The sequence below is a fragment of the Pseudopodoces humilis genome, chromosome 4 (genome assembly GCF_049639895.1).
Source record: "Pseudopodoces humilis isolate 2021_Gansu_Grassland_sample_001 chromosome 4, ASM4963989v1, whole genome shotgun sequence".
In the NCBI taxonomy this organism is placed as follows: Eukaryota; Metazoa; Chordata; class Aves; order Passeriformes; family Paridae; genus Pseudopodoces; species Pseudopodoces humilis.
In genome coordinates this window covers 52,024,585-52,042,491 of record NC_142203.1, presented here as the reverse complement: position 1 = coordinate 52,042,491, position 17,907 = coordinate 52,024,585, and the positions used below count along the sequence as shown (strand labels likewise).

Below are 17,907 nucleotides of genomic sequence, written 5' to 3'. Positions count from 1 at the left end.
TGCATAGTACGTTACACTTCTTAAGATGATGGTGTAAATAAAATTGAACTGTGGACAATACGGGAGGCAGTATTGAACTGCTGACCGAAAATAAACTTGTTGGTTAGTACATTTGAGTCAATGTGGCAAGGTTTTGGTAGTGGAGTATGACCTGCAGAGGTGACTTCTCTGAGAAGCTTCAAGAAGTGTCTCCCAAGTTCAACAGAACCAGCACCAAATGGCTCCAAGATAGACCTGCTGCTGGCCAAGACTGAGCACATTAGCAATGGTGGGAAAACAGTAGAAAAGGGGGTGCCCACCTCTTCACTCTCAAGATGGGACTTGGGGAATAGGCATGAAGCTGAGCCAGGCAAGGTTTAGGTTGGATATCAGGAAAAGGATTTTCAGCCATAGGGTGGCTGTGTGCTGGAAGAGGCTCCCCAGGGAAGTGCTCACAGCACCAAGCCTGATGGAGTTCAAGAAGCACCTGTGTAACAGCTTCAGGTACCTGGTGACATTCTTGGGGTGTCCTGTTCAGGGCTAGCTAGACTCAATGATCCTGATGGGTCCATTCCAACTTGGCATATTCTGTGACTCTGATTTAAGAAAGGAAAAAAATTACTATGCAAGGACAATTGCAGCCAGAGTAGAGTGAGAATGTGTAAGAGAAACAGCCCTGCAGACATTAAGGTAACTGAAGGAGAGACAGGAGATACGCCAGCAGCTGGAGCAGAGATTCCCCCCGCAGCCTGTGGTAAAGATCATGATGAGGAAAGCTGTCCCTCTGCAGCCCATGGAGGTTCATGGTGGTGGAGATATACACCTGCAGCCCATGCAGAATCCCACACTAGAGCTGATGTATGCGCAAAGGAGGCTGTGACCCTACGGGAAACCTGCACTGGAGCAGTTTGTTCCTGAAGGACTGCACCCCATGGAAGGGATCCACACTGGAGCAGTTTGTGAAGAACTGCACCCTGTGGAAAGGACTCATGTTGTAAACACTTGTGGTGGAATGTCTTCTGTGGGAGGGAACCTCTCACTGGAACAGGGGCAAGTATGAGGAGTGCTCCTCCTGAGGAGGAAAGAGTAGCAGAGAGAACATGTGGTGAACTAACAACAGACTTCATTCCCTGTCGCCCCACTTCACTGGGGGAGAGGAAGTAGAGAAAAGCGGGAGTTAAGTTAGGCCCTGGAGGAAGAGAGGTGTTTTTAAGATCTGGCTTTATTTGCCATAACCCTAATCTGATTTGATTGGTCATAAACTATTTCCCCAAGTCTGTGACAGTAACCAGTGAATGATATCTCCCTGTCCTTATCTCAATCCAGGGAGTTTTGTTATGTTCTCTCTCCCATGTCCTGATGAAGAAGGGAATTACAGACCAGCTTTAACAGGAATCTGGCATCCAGCCAGATCAACACACCACAATTAGTTTTGGAAGGTTTTGTATTCTAACTAATATTTACCATATATCAATCAGAATGTCAAATTCTGTGTATCTCTACATACTTGCAAAACCAAGTAAAGGTTAAAGAACTACTGGTCTCATTTCTACTTTCAGCTTCTCTATCACAAGTCCAAAACCTGGTTGTCCCAGCACTTTTCCTCTCATGTAGTCTAATGTGTTGTCGCCTGATGCAGCAGCTAAACCAGTCCTAGAATTCTATCAAGAGCAGAATAATCATTAATAAGCAATAGGGACTTAGTATGATGAGAACAAGATTCACTGCAAGGTCCCAAACTATACAACAAATGCAGGACAGTGCTATAGTTTGAAAACATTTTAAAAGTAATGTCATGTCTCTGGCATTTACTTTTTGAGGGCGGGGAGGACGATGACATGGACTTGCGCTTAGTCAAGTGCAAAGGAAAAGGAAATTATGATGTTCCCAATGGAACTTGCTTAGACAGCATCTGGCAGTGAATGAATACGGATGTAGAGTCATTAATCTATCTGAAGAAACTGCCTTGTCAGATGAGTAGAGGTTTTGTCACTCTCTGAATATCATAAAGATGAATCTTATATATTAAAATACGTGATAATCTATCATTTGAACAGCTGTTGGTACACAAGGCTTACTGGAATGAGCAAACTAAGATTGTGTTATCAAAATGAGTAATTCAGAATTCTATTCAAACTGGTAAGTATTGGGAAGCACAAAATACAGGACACAACATTGGTGTTGTACTGGGTGCTGCACCATGGAAATTTTGCTTAGTTTTACTTCTGTCTCTATCCTACAGGTATAGCTTAACAGAAAGTTGTGTGGTAGCATGCAAGTGTAAATGTTGGTTTTAAGGCCAGACTGCTTTGTTTCTCTGATACCCTTACCAGCCAGTAAAGCTTTTTTCCCTAAAATGACCACTTAATGAAAGGAAACCTCCTCCTTTTTATTTCCTAAGTCTGTACTCAGTGTGCTGCTTCTTTTTTTTTCCCTTCATTCTGGCTGACTTTTCTGAACAATATTGTCAGACTTTTAATTAGCAGTATCAGTTTGCACTCTGGTAAACATCAGAGTATCTAGCTAAAATAAGAAAATAAAGAACACAGACCTGCTTTTTAATTCAATCCACTTTCATACATTTAATATTTTATTATTGTTATTATTTTAGGACCTTAGATTTTTTATTTTGTTTTTAAATTTTCCTACACAAGAGTTCTTAACAGGAACTTTAGTTTTCAGTTTCTACCTACGACTTCATCAGTCTTCTTTCTTTATAGGGGAATGAATATGAGAAAAACTGGGAGCTCTTAGCATTTTGCAACGTTCAAAGCTCCTGAGACTTAGAGTTTGCCAGTCAGAATTTTTTCTTACCAGTATTATATCTATTGATTCAGAGAAAAACATTTATCACTTGAAGTTATGTGAATGCTTTTCCTTGTAGACATCAAACAAAATTTGTCCCATTGAATCTACACTTGCTTGAACTGCCAGTGTGTGACATTTTAGATGAAGCAGACAACTGCTGTAGGGCAAAGCAGTTATAAAATCCCTACACAGCCTGAGTGCAGACTGCAGTCATTGTTACCTGGGATCGAGTGCTCCCTTAGCATATTGGCACAAGACACAAAGCTAAGCAAGGCAGTTGACACAACTGAATTAAGGCGTGCCATCCAGAGTGACCTGGACCAGATTGAGAATGAGTCCATGAGAATCTCATGAGGTTCAACAAGTCCAAGTGGAGGTGCTGCCCCAGATCAGGGCAGTCCCAGATATGAGTACAGACTGGAAGAAGAAGCCAGTGAGAGCAATCCTGTGTAGAAGAACTAGAATCTGAAAAGCTGGACATGAGGCAACAATGTGTGCTGACAGCCCATAAAGCCAACTGCATCCTGGGCTTTAGCTAAAGCAGCATGGCCAGCAGGGTAAAGGAGGGGATTCTCTCCCTCTACTCTGTGCTTGTGAGACCCCACCTGCAGTGCTGCATCCAGCTCTGTTTTCTTCACCACAGGAAGGACAATAACCTGTTGGAGCAAGTCCAGAGGAGGGCCACAAAGATGATCAGACAGCTGCAACACTTCTCCTGTGAAGACAGCCTGAGACCTGGGGTGGTAAAGCCTGCAGAAGATAATAACTTGGGGAGACCTCAATTGCTGCATCTCAGTACTTAAAAGAGGGAGAGTGACTTTTTTCACTGACAGTGGTAAGACAAGGGAGAAGATTTTTTAAACTAAAAGAGCAGAGATTTAGATTAGACGTTAGGAAGGAATTCTTTACTCAGAGGATGGTGAGGCACAAGAACAGGTTGCCCAGAGAAGTAGTAGATGCTTCATCCCTGAAATTATTCAAGAGTCAGATAGGGCACTGAGTAATCCAATATAGTGGATGGCATCTCTGCCCATGGCAGGGGAGTTGGAACTAAATTTTACTGTCTCTTTAAACCCAAACCACTCTATCATTCTTTGATGATTATCTAATTCTGTCATGGCACAGTTGCTCCTCAGTGCCTGTTGAAAGCAGAAGACCTGAGCTTCATGGGGGTTCTGAAGAGTGCATATTATGTTATTATAGAAGAAGAAGAAAGGGGTTTAAAATGCTTTGCAAAAGCAGTAGTAATGCTTAGCCTATTACTGGTATTAGCATGAAACTGTGGAGTCAAGATGTGCCTTTCCTATGGACAGTAAAGATGCTCAGCTCTGGAGCTGGTAAAACATACTGTAGATATTATTACTTGTAGTATGGAAGTATTTGGATTTTTGTCTTCTAGATTCCACTCTCTTGTGACATTAAAGGAAAGATGTTTTAATTTGTACATGAGCAGTGGTAATGGGCATTCCTTTATTTAAACAGATTTGGCTTTATAAAAATGGTTGGCTATCCAATTACATCTGTCCCAGCACTGCAAGATAACATACATGCTGAAAGCTTTATCATCCTAATGACCCACAGTAAGTATGCTTTCTGAAAATCTAGAAAGAAGTGGTGAAATTGCTTCCTAGTAGCCTAAATCAGACACCAGCATACAGCCTTCCAAACAGGAGGCACTTCTGAACTGCACTGAATCAAATACAGCCTTGTCAACAGAACCCCTTCAGAAATACTGGCAACACTTTTGCTTTCTGTAGGAAAACACCCCATAGGAGTGCTTGATACTGGCTAGGTTTGATGTAAAAAAACAATCAAACACCACTATGAGAGCTGGCTTTTTAAAAAAGCATAAAAAGAAATACCCATTGCAGCAGACTACATTCAGCTTGTAAAGAAACATCAAGGAAAGGCTTGAAACAGCTGATTAAATCTCTCCACCTTACACCTATAGATTTATTTAAAGGCTGAAACAGATCTTATACTAAAACGAATCAAAAACAGCTCTTATACTACTTAAACTACTTGAACTTCAGACAATGACATAGCAATTCTTTACTTGTATGGGCTTTAGAGACAAGGAAAGAAATAACAATGGAGACTTCGTACTCTTGATTCTGGATGTTCATAATAAGGAATTCCAGGAAAGTGTTCCTGAAGCATTTAATCACCTCAGAAATCCACAATTTAATTCGGTTTATTTCAAGACTTTAAATAAAGAAATAATCTGTTAGGAGAAGACTTTTCTTAAGCCTGCACTACCAAATCCCCAAAGAAGCATGGAAAGGAATAATTAAAGAGCATATTGGGGAAAGCCATGAAATTTTTACTAACCTTACAAAATTAATTATCTCACAATACGTATACTTAGTAAGTCTGCTGATAATGCTAAATTGGGAGGAGCTGCTGACTTCTTCAAAGGCAGAGAGGCCCTGCAGAGAGACCTTAGTGAATTGGAGGGCTGGACAATCACCAACTGTATGATGTTCTAATGAGTGCTGGATTCTGCACTGGGGATGGGGTAGCCCTGGATGTGCAGACAGACTGGGGAATGAGATGCTGGAAAGCAGTGTCACAGAGAGGGACCTGAGAGTCCTGGTTTGAGGCAAGCTGAACATGAGCCAGCAGTGCCCTGGCAGCCAGGAGGGCCACCCGTGTCCTGGGGACATCAGGCACAGCATCAGCCAGGCAAGGGAGGGGATTGTCCTGCTCTGCTCTGGGGCAGCCTCACCTCGAGTGCTGGAGACAGCTCTGGGTGCCACAATAGCCTAATGTAAAGCTATAGAGTGCCCAAAGGAGGGCCACAAGGATGGTGAAGGGCCTTGAGGGGAAGCCGTGTGAGGAGCAGCTGAGTTCACATAGTCAGTTCAGCCCGGAGGACACTGAGGGAAGACCTCATTGCTGTTATGGTTTCCTTGTAAGGGAAGTGCAGGGGCAGGCACTGATTTCTTCTGTGGTGACAGTGACAGCACCTGAGGGAATGGCCTGAAGTTGTGTCAGGGCAGGCTTAGGCTGGATATCAGGAAAAGGTTCTTCACCCAGATGGTGGCTGAGCACTGGTAGAGGCTCACCAGAGAAGCAGTCAGAGCACTGAGCCTGACAGAGTTTAAGAAGTATTTGGACGGTGCTCTCAGGCATATGGCGTGATTTTTGTGGGTATCCGGTGCAGAGCCAGGAGCTGGACTCAATGAACTTTGGGAATGAGTCCCTTCCCACTCTGGATATTCTAGAATTCAACTCTTTCCCTTAAGATATTTAGGCAACTCAATTATTAGATTTATGCACTGATTAGTAAAACTCAATCTTTTTGTAATTCTTCTTGTATCTGAACTTCAGAGAAGAAAATGCTTTGCTGTTGTTAAGTAGGACACTATGTAGGGTATGCAGATGCAGCATTTTAAACTGTAAAGGCACATTTCTGAATGGTAATGCAATCAGCTTCACTGCTTGACAACTATTTTTGTATATTTATTAATGATACGGAGAATGACTGTACTGGGGAAAAGTGGTAGGGGAGCTTTCGTTTTAACAATTAAAGCTCCTGAATCACTTTTCTGTATTAATCCTTCTCATCAAAGATGTCTTCTTGAAATGGGTATCTGGCAAATTGACACATAATCCTCATATCGTGGTATTTTTCTTGCTCAGCTTCAATTATCTTTCAACACCAACACTGGGATCAAGAAAGATCCTAATGGAATGGATTAATCAAAACTGCTCTCTGGATCAAGTTTAAATTTCAAGACTCATCTTGAAAGCGTTCACATCAAACCCATGTGATCACTTTGAATTCCAGTGTTATCTTATAAAAAGCTGTTTCGAATTATATGTGCAAAACTAGATTATTAGCAGTTATGATTAGTTAGATTAGTTATGATTACCAGAACATAAATTACCATCTGTGAAAAGCTCGGTAGAGACAAAAACTTGGTAGAGGGAGGGAGAGAAGGGAGTAGAGTGAGGACAGGACCAGTCTCCATGGTAATGTTCCAGATCAAAGTAAAATACTCTGAATGACCAGGTCATCACATGAACAAGACCAAGAACTACAGAGACCATGCTCTTCTCCCTTCAACTGGTTTATAAAAATCCAAAGTATTCTGGAAATAAGCTCAAAAGGCCATCCTTAAAACCTGTGACAAAAACAGTACTAAAGTAGTGCTCCCAGTTTCAGCTCATTCACCTTCAGAATAAAATATCATTTTAAGGACTCTGATACTTGACTGCAATAGCCTTAACACCACTGACTGTGACCAATTAATCCACTGAGATAACAGTTTGTGGAGAATTAACAGTGGAGTTCCCATGTTTGTATAGGGTGAAGAGTCTATCACTAAAACACCTTCACAAGATCACAATTGTGTAACTATAACAGACTAGACAACTACAGTTATACAAGCCAGCAGAAAGTATCAGAACCATTATGCATTTCTCTCAATATTTTGCCATTAACATAAGGACCTGCTGAGAGCCCAGTAGACAAGAGGGGGAAATGAACACAGAACTTTACAGAAATGATGAAAAACTAACCATGTCCCATCTGGGGCCATGGACATCATCCTTCAATAATTTAGTGCAACTACATCCACCTCCAATTCACAAATTTCAGGATGCTGTTTGGAATAAAGTGAGGTGTAATTCTGCACTGAAACTAAGCAGAAAACACCAGAAAATTGATGAAGTTGTCCTACAATAAGACACTGCAAATTAAGAAGGGTGCTATTTCTGTCTGCCTATTTTAGAGTAGAGGGAGAAAGAAATATCTTACAAACATTGATTCAAAGAAGGCATAAACAAAGCAAGTTTTCATACAGGCAACTTTGGAAATTTCACCACTACAGCCAACAAGGTCTAAAACAAACTCAGCATTTCTGCTTGCAGTATGAATTGTCCATATTATGACATCTGGAGGTTCTGACCTGCCTCAGGCTTCATATACCTTGGAAAACTGCCTCAATACACCTTAACCGAAGAAGAATGGGTCTCAGCAAGATAGTAAAGAGGTTGAAATTAGGAAAATACATACTTTCGTTCAAAGAAACATACTTGGACTGGGGATGCAATAATGCAAACAAGGAAAGGGGGATTTAGATGTATGACTTGGGTCAAAGAAGGGAAGATGCAGTTAAATGAAAAAAGCAACAACAGAAGCAGAACTGATGGTTCCATATAGCACTAGACTGTTTCAGTCAACCACACAAAATCCAGAAAATTATCTGAGAAGCAGAAGCAATATGCATACAACAGCCCAGAAAACAAATTATTACCAGAATACAGAAGAGTACAGGATTCTGAGCTCGCCTCAGGGAACACTGGAAAAACAAAACCACAAACCCAACACCAAGGACAGAGCAGTGTGACTACATTATCTGTGATGTTTACCTTCCAATCCAAGAAGGAGCAACTACACTAACAGTGCCTACAAGTAATATTTTTATTTACAGATAAATTAGTAAAACAACCCTTTTTTCATTCAGACTACTTTTCAGTTAGCCTGGACTCCATCTTACCTACCTAAGGAAGATATCTAAGCACCATATTTCATGGGAAGTACACACTAGAGATCTATATCTTAAACTTTAACAGCTTAGGATCTTACTTTATTTCATCAGCCTGCCTACTGTCTAACTGAATGCTGTTTCCTTAACAAGTTTTATATTGTGGTATTTTTAACATGGCGGTATTTTAACATGGGGTATTTTTTTAACATCTGTGTTTCATCCAGATTCCCAACTCTATCTTTACAAATGCACATTGATTTTAAAATACACAAAACAAACAAATGCTCAACAAACAAAAAACCAAAAAAACCCAACAAAAACCCCACAAATAAAAACAAAGCAAACAAGAAAAAAACCCAACAACCAAACCCAAAAAAACCAAACCCAAAAAAACCAAGAAAGAAATTAAGTACTTAAACCTTGGGCATATATATGCTGTAGCAGTTAAGTAGGCCATATATTTTCACTGATGAAAAGGCAGCAGGGCATTCCTGCTTCCAGAAAGACACAAGCTTAACAAGCTTTGACAGGGACCAGAAAAATTTAAAAACCAAGAAAACCCCTACTTACATGTAGGCTTGTCACAATAGGTCTTAAACCAGTAAGTCACAGGTATTCACAAACAGAAGCCTGACAGAACTAAGATTAGAGGAAAAGAACGTAATAGTTTGTTCAACTGAATAATAATGGTGCTAAAACGAAGCAAATTTCCTACACATAAGGTTTACTTAAGTATCTTAAAGTCAGGATTCAGTGAAATCCAGTTTTGTAAATGAAAGATTGTGGTTGCAAAAGAAGTTTTCTTGCAAAGTTAATTGTCCACAGAGGTGTAAGACTCAGGTCAAAGGTAAGTTGGTGCAATCTTCACTGCAGTAGACACACATTCACACATTAACACACGTTTCAACCAACAAAATGACAGAATTCCCACATTCAGGAGCTGTCACCTAAATGTATCCTTAAGCACCATTTTCTCAGCAGAAGTTTCAACAGTAGCAAAAACTAAATCAAAGTTCAGTTCCAACTGCTACCAAGCAGAGATCTTTTTCTCCCAGACTACGAAAACAACTTAATTTTTATTGAATAAGCTGTCAGAGATGTTATAAGCCTATTTTCATTGCTCCTTCTGCTGGAATAGTATGGACACAATAAAAACATGAACTTGTAATAGAATGAATATCTATGCTTTGGTCTGTGGCAAAGCCATAAAGACAGACAGCCAACAGAACCCACTTCAGGAGGCACAAAAACCAGAATGCTTTCTGAGTCCTAGTGAAGACAGGTATCTACTGGGATGAGTCCACCCAAGTATTGTAGCTGTTGACCAGCAGTTCTAACAGTCTCATTACCATACTTGAGCAGGAGGGAAGGTGAAGGGCTGTTGGTTGGATTCAAAGGAAACCAAATCAACAGACTTCTGCCATTCTTCATGAGTCCTACCAAAGCAAGGCAACAGAATTTGAATGTTTAGAATTCAGAATTCGGCAAACATTATGAAAAATACCAAGACCAGACTTGGTTATGGTACCTTCGATATTTTGCACATTTCCAGAAATAGAAAAACAAAGTTAAAAAATAGGTGCTTTGGACAAAAGTTTATGACCCTAAAAATGTCATGATTCAGGACATGAGATCACCAAAATAAGAGATGCTTTCCAACAGTCTCACAAAAGACCTGATGTATTTGTGAGAGGTATCAATGCAATCTAATCCAAAACACCTCTCCCTGGAAGTTAGCGTACTACTTGTTCCCAACCTGCTTGGCTCCTCAGTCTGCCAGAATACACCTTTTCCCCCTCACAAAAAACAGCTATACAAAACCATTTTACAACAGCTAGCATATCCTAACCTTCATCCAATTCTAGAGGTTGATGTGATTAAACATAAGGAAGGGAAAAGATGACTACTGAATAATTGAAAGAATTCTGTTAGGAAGATAGAACTTAACACACCACTAAAAGCCAAACATCTTTGACAATCTACAGCCTCATGCTCAAATGGTGAATGAAGAAAGTGAAATTAGGAAGATGTGTTAGTGTCAGAAAATTCACAGACAGAAAAAAATAAGTGAAACATCCTTCTTGTCACATCCTTTGTACAAATTCCATATCCCACTACTGGAATTGCTTTGAATTTTTCTGGTAATGGTATAAAGGATATGATATCTACACTGGCACCTTATTCAAAGATTCAGTATCCTGGCTGACTCAAGTCTCGAAAATGCTCTCAAGACTTAAGGTACTCCCCCCAAGACTTTACAGATTATTAGGTGACTTTCTACTGCGAACACACAGAAGCACTTAGATATATACTCTAGCCTTCGAACAGGAAAACATACGTTCATACTCCTCTCTGTTTCCCTCCTCCTAAAATAAGCTGATTAAACCAAAACAGTACTTAAAATGTAGACAAACATTCTTGAAAATTCTTTGAATGTTACAGGGCCACACATAATTAAAATCTAATTCAAAGGGAAAAAGCAAGCATTCACAAAGACGTGAAACACCAAACAGCAGAAAAAGCACTAGTAGCAGAACACTAAAGAAAAAAAACCTAGAAAATGACCCAAACAACCAAACACGATTACAAACAAATGTAAAGAAACAGATGTGCTAAAGCAGACCTTGAAACAAATTTCCTTTCTCTACCAATGACATCTCAAAACAATAGCTACAGTATACTGAAAAAAAAATCTTTCACCCACCCTGATCAAAAAAGGAATTGGCTGAATTTACCAACTGGTAGAGGCTATACACAATGCCATATATAGTCTGTATGGTAATGTCCATAGCAATTAAACAACATGATTGATTTCTAACTGTATTTTACTACAATTAAATTTTCAGAATGAAGATTATCACAGACATCTTTGGACAACTCTAAATACATAGTCTTCAAAGTATTTAGCAGTCTCATTACTATGAAGATAATTATCATAATTGAAATTAGCAGTATGTTTTATAATGTATATAGTCATGATTCATCACAGTTATTCCACAACTTTACTGCAGTCCAATAGAGGCATGATGTGCTAACATTTCTCAGAAGATTTCACTGGCCATTTAGAAGAGATTCCATTCTAAGATTGATACTACAAATACGAATAAGTTATCAGATTTTTTTCCCCACAAAGACCACTGAGTGCATAAGTGAATTTCACATGACTATGGACAGCTCAACCAGCCAACCAGCCAGCAAACTGACTACAGTCAGCTTTCTATTTCTTTGAAGCTAAATAATACTTTTCTTTTAAAGGCCAAAAAAAATAAAATAAAACAATTACTATCTCAAGAACTTACCTTCAGACTTCAACTTTGTAAGAACGAAAATCAGGTAGTTGTTGAAATCTGGATACTGATTGAGTTGTTCTAGTTTCTGAAGAGAGAAACTGTTAAGGAAAGTTGAATCTTTACATACAACATTTATAGCTTTCTGGATACAAAGATTGTTGTACTTGTTATGTACTGCTACATCACTTCAATCAGCTGTTACTATAAGCTCAGGATATACAGAGTATGAACAACCCAAAAACAGTTTTTGTAATTTTTTTACTGAAACAATAGCTTTAAGTTATGGGTAAAGTCTAAAAATAATCCATGGACAGACATAAAAATTAACAGATCCTTAAAAAAAACTGTAAAGCTGTATCACTGCAACAGGCAGCTGTACATTACCATCTGTGTAGTCAAATGGATCAAAAAGTAACAGAAAGGAAAAGAAAGAACAGAAAGAGCAGTATTTAACAGAAACTTAATGAGAAAACACTTAATTGGTCTTAGAAGTGAAGACTAGGTCTTAGACAACTTTTCATAACTTCTTCATACACTTAACTATTTCTTTTTTATTCAACAAAATACACAATAAACTAATTTGAAAAACATCTGAAATCATACCAATTTATAACTTTACTAACTAAGGCTTTCAGCTAACCTGTACCTCCCACTTCATTATATTTGACATCTAAAAACCCAAGTGTGCTAAAACAGCATCATAAAGAAACAGCATTACAAAATATACACACAGCTTTTTTGATTTTTTTACAGAAATTATGGACTAAGTACTTTAAATTTGAAATCACTAACCACAACTCTGTTCGGACATACTATTAAATAACATCCTAGAATACAACAGACATCACAATTTTTTTTGTGTGTGTGTGTGCAAACAGTCTCAAAGGACATGCATCATTTTTTTAGGACATGGCCTGTCAATTGCATTAGATAATTTTCCCAAATGTATAATACACTGCTAAAACCATCCCATTTCTCTAACCTTTACAAGACAACATATGAGCACCTACTGTAAAGCACAGGTATCGACACAGCAAGGAGTTTTCACTATCACTTAAAAAGAATTTCAAGCATCACTTGAAAGGACTTTTTGTTCAGTCAAGTTCTATACATCATCAAGATAGACAGCATCACATATACTGCCCATCCTATATATATGATGCTATAGCTCAATAAGCAAACCAGATGTAATTAAATTATTTGAAGCAAAGCTTTAAAATGTAATTTACACTAAAGCTACACTATAAACACTGTTCCTATAAACATTTTGATATTTTAAATACTAAAGAGCAGTGGTTTAAGCTTGGTGGATTATCAGAACACTGCTTCTTTAGACTCTTCTGTTTAGGATTTTTCAAAGTAAGCAATCATATTTTAAAAATTTAAAACACAGCTGAAAGAATAAGATGATCAAGATGAAATCCATTTTCACCTTTCAGACAGGAGAAGAAGCCTTCCTGAAATTCCCTGCATTTGCTACAAAAGTCCGTAAGTGGACCAAATTTGGCTTAAACACTTAATATAAATATATACAGACGCATATGTTCTTACCCACTTAAACAAATTCTGTTACTTTCTGTGGAGACCTTCAAGAAAATGCCTTAAATAAAAAGAGATCCAAATAACAAATTCATATCCTTCATAGAATTTCAGCACTTCTATAAATTTCAAAGCACTTACGGCTAGCTCAAGGAGCAGGACACAGTAGATCAGCCCTTTATTTTTTAAGGCCTATGCTTCTACTAGTCTTAATTTAAAGTTTTGCTTTCACAATCCTTGCTTCTTAAAATCTTGCTATTCTTTACTTCTACAATGAAGAGTGGGGGGGCGGGGGGAAGGGAGGAGGAGGGGCAAGGGTAAAAAACCATGGATCCACATCAACACTAAATGTACTGCAAAGCGCTACAAGAAAGCACATAATGTAGAGCTCCCCTTTTTCGTGAATTCTAACGAGCCGAGTTTCAGGATCAGGCTTCCAGGCAAATAAAAACATCCTCATCACGTACCAAAATGCGCAGTGTCAGAGCCAGCAAGCCCACGAGGGCGCGCAGGCAGCGGCTCTGCCAGCGGCACTACCCCCACCAGCTACGGTTTTCACCTCGAATCCCGTTGCCAGATTACTTCCAGAGCCCCCTCCTTGCCCCTCTCAGCCGTGGGGACGGCGGGCACACCACGCGGGGCACCCGCGGCCCCCTCGGCGGGACCCGCCGGGCCGAGGGCCCCGTTCCCGCCTGACCGCCCTGGGGGCTGGGCGGGGGAACCCGAAAGAGCGGCGGATATCGGCGGAGACGCGCCAGAGAGCAGGCTTTTAAAATAAATAAATAAATAGAAAAATAATGAAAGCCCGCCACGGCCAAACCCAACCCAGCCCTTGTCTCTGGGCTTGCAACAGGTGCCCAGTGCCCGCCGGGTAAAGGCGGCCCCGCGGCCCACAGGCCGCCCCGGCGGGTCAAACGCCGCGCCACGGCCGCCCGCTCCGGCCAGGGCTCGGCCCCCCGCGCTGAGGCGGCTCCGCGGCCGGGCCGAGCCGGCCAGGCCCGGCTGCCGCAGCGCCGGCCCCGCTGCCGCGCAGGCCACGCTCCCCCCGCCCGCTTCCGGCGGCCCCCGGCCCACTCTCGGGGCCCCCCAAGCCTCGGCCAAGGATACTTGTTGCACGGCTCTCTGCGTCGTGGTGTCCGGGGACTGGGACTCCTTGAGAAGCTGCAAGATCTGCTGGAGTCCCTGCTCGTCGGGCTTCCACTCGTACTCCATCTTGGCTGTCTGGAAAACAGCAGACAACAGGCGGTCGCGGTTGGCGGCGCGGCAGGGCCCGGGCGGGGGCGGGCGGAGATGAAGGAAGGCCGGGCCAGGGAAGAGGTGCGGCAGTGCCCACTCCGCTCCGGCTCTCGTGCTCCCACGCACCCCAGCAGCCGCCGGATAGACGTAGGACACCGACCTGTTCCCGCTGCCTCCGCGCCGAGCAGGGACTGAGTCACGACGAATTTGTGATCCGGACCGAAGAGCCGCCTCGCGTCCTGCTGGGTCCTAGCGCCGGGCACGGCCCCGCCCGCCCGGGCCGCCTCTGGGCCGCCGGCGCCGCCGTCCGCCTCTCCCCGGTGCGTCCCACACTGCCGGGAGCCTGCGGGCGACAGAACGCGACCACCTCAATCCTGGGCTTTTACCGACGGGAAACGGGCAGCCCACGCCGCCCACCCGAGAACAGACAGAAACCTCTAGCAAATGAGACAGGCGAGGGGCGAAGGGGCGCCTCGGGCCCGGCCCAGCCCCCTGGGACAGCGCCCGGCAGCGAGTGCGGAGGCTCCCGCCTTCCCCCACGGAAGTGAAGTGCAGGCGCGAAACCAGATCTCGGAGTCAGGAACGTGGTACCTGCTACACTTCTACGTCATTTGTCTGAGTGCTGAGCAGATCTCAGAAGTTCCTAATTCCACATGTAAAGAGGGAACAGATCGAAGTACGCAGGGAAGTAAGGGGAAGCTAGGACGTACAAACTCCAAAGAAACTGCTTTGAATACCTACAAAAGTATCTGAAACTTAGACCCAAAATATATCACGCGAGATCTCGGGTTAAAATTGACAATTTGGATACATATATACATATGTATATATGTAAAATATGCATTACACGTGTATGTAAATAGTTATTTTTACATATTATACTAACAGAAGAAAGAATACATGCTGTTTAAAACTGGTCTAAAACGTCAACATGAAACCCAGTAATTCCCTGATTTTTTTAAAATAATCTTACTTTTAGTCACTGTGTTTGTAAGCACCTCACTTGACGTGAAAACTAGTTTCTGCTGCTTCTCCTGTAATATAAAACATTGCATGTCTCAGCCATAACTGTTCAGAGGCACTGAGGACAGACAACAATACTGATTCCCAAGGGTGCATCCCAGCTAATTTGCTATATGGCTATTTGTCTCACCTCCCCAACAATGACTGTCCAGTCCAAGATACTATGAAGTGTCCTTAGCTAACTTTCCTTCTATTACTATGTGATGATATTCTTGAAGGAGACAACAAAACTTGTCTCCAACAAAACAGCAAAAGAAGCCATCGTAGGCAAGAAGATGGGTAGTGTACTTATACTACGTATGTGGATAATGAGTACAGTGAAAGAGATTTTTTGATGAACCAGGAAAGAGTGCACACTGGAGTAGGAAGTAGAGAAATATGTAGAGAAGTACTCTGTGTAGCATACAAGATAAAAGCAATGGAGAGAACAAAAGCAGCTTATAAAAAAAAAACCACAAAAAACAATCCAGAAACTAAATCTATTTATTAAGCTCTTTCTATTTTAGAAACTGCTGTAGTTATCACAGAACTTTTTGGGAGACTACAAAAGCTGAGCACCTCTTGAGTTTACAGCACCTAAACGAGATGAAGTCAGTAAGACAAGTACATAAAGACATGCCACTACTTAGTAGGAAATAATAAGCTTAAGATTTACATGAGATTTTTCTGATCAGAATGACTCTCCACTCATTTCCTTCTAGTCAAAAGAAAAGGATTTTGAATCAGACCATTAAAACTCATGTTAATGGCTCACACTGTGTATGGGCCGGAGATATCTTTCTAGGATGCATGCATAGCTGCAACAAATGAAAGCTGAAGTCCAACAAATCAGGGAAGAGCTAATGTAGGCCTCATCCACCTAACTGTGCCTTAGCAGTAAGACTGTAGAAACTTGATTTTTCTTTGAGACTTCTGTCCCACCTCTATAAAGTTTGTTAGAACTTGATTAGAGCTTTGAAAGTTACTATTCAGAAATTATGACACAAGGATTGTATCTGTCTAATATTATCTGGAAACCAAGTGTGCTAAAGAAGAACATTAAAGATGGAAAACAAGGGAAAAGATCAGAGGGGAAGAGTCTGAACGGGAAAGAGCAGGTAGAGAAGCATGCCATACTTAGCATCCATAACTAATAACAATGTAGGTTTCCTTTCCAAGAATGCAACTAGAACTCAATCAATCCTGGTAAGAATTTCCACTTCTGCAGTGGAAAGGACAGGAAAAGGCCTACAAATTGGAGCCTCTATAGAAGACCTCTAGTGGAGATGTCTAAGTGCTTTATATCATCATCCTCCAGGACAGGTAAGAGTAATTTATCAGACATTATCAAGAGGAGAAGGTATTCTGTAAGATGAGGTGTCTCCTGCAGCTTCTATGTATGAAACGTGGGTGAAACTTGAGGAGGAACCTATCTCTAGTCCTCCAAATTATGTAAGGAAGCAGAAGAAGTCAAAATAATTTCACTGAGACAAGAAAAAAAATTCAGGTTTAAAGCATTACAGAAAAAAAAAAAAAGATAAAATTGCTTATTTCTGTATGCTTTGCATTTATATATCTGTATTCTTTGCCTTTTTTGTTTTCTATTACCTGTTTTCTCCAAGAAAGAACCTTGTACAGAAAGGAAATCAACGTTAAACAAAGTACCAAGGCATGCATGCTACCCTCCAAAACACAGCCTGATTCATCCTACTTGATCAGCAAAATGCAGCAGAACTACACACTTCATCTATATATGTTAAGATTACAGAAGTTCTCTGAAGACAGAAGCCTTGTACAAATGCTGAGGAATATTTGATTTCTCTGTTACCAAGGATTCGGATGTCATGCACTAGCCATAATCCACTGTTGAAACAATGTGTAATATTGAAAACAAACAAACAAGCCAAACAATTACACTGCAAAACACTAAACTATGTCTTAAGATATAAGGACCTTGCAATTTTCTACTTAAGTGTCCACAAAAAGTCTATAAATTTTTTTTTTCTATCTTCTGTTTTCTTGATCTCTTCCATTTCTCTCTCACAATTCCCCCTTAATTCAGGCTGAAATGACATATCTAGCATACAAGGAAACAAAAGAAATGGCTACAATATGTACTACTACTAAAGGATTAAAAATCCAAGTTTTTTAGAGTAGTAGCTGTGAATGTACAAGAAAGGCTTTGATTCTTGCTTCTTCCCAAGGTGATTAACCCAACTTTTTTTCCGCCAAGTGTCTTTATCATCACATTAGAGTGCATTTGGTGCTAGGTCTTTTCATCTCTCTTGTTGCTTTCATTGTGTTATAAACAGATACTAACAGGAACTTGGATTAGAATCTGGTTTTTGATAAACAACATTTATTAATTGACAGTTGATACTCAAAAAACACAAAGACAGATCAAATAGGAGATTCATAACAGAATACCCACCCCATCCCTCCATAGTCTCAATGCACTTAGAAAAGAACCAGGAGACCGGTGCAAATCCCTCCCAACAATCAACAAGTCAGAAAAGAGACTGAGATCTGCACTGCTAGGAAGACGTCCCATCCCT

The 17,907-nt window shown here is 40.9% G+C and overlaps 1 protein-coding gene across 3 annotated transcripts in view; it reads right to left on the bottom strand.

Moving 5' to 3' along the window:
* Window positions 1-14,858, bottom strand: part of TNPO1 (transportin 1) — a 53,526-nt gene extending 38,668 nt beyond the window's left edge. The window contains exons 1-4 of one of the 3 annotated variants that reach the window (XM_088054343.1): window positions 14,786-14,858; window positions 14,477-14,693; window positions 14,222-14,335; window positions 11,585-11,660 (exon numbers count right to left, since the gene is read on the bottom strand). In XM_088054343.1, the coding sequence (XP_087910469.1) occupies window positions 11,585-11,660; window positions 14,222-14,326 (181 nt within the window). In that variant the 5' untranslated portion in view covers window positions 14,327-14,335; window positions 14,477-14,693; window positions 14,786-14,858. The other 2 variants (XM_005522714.3, XM_088054342.1) reach the window with 2 other exon arrangements.
* Window positions 14,859-17,907: the final 3,049 nt, after the last annotated feature.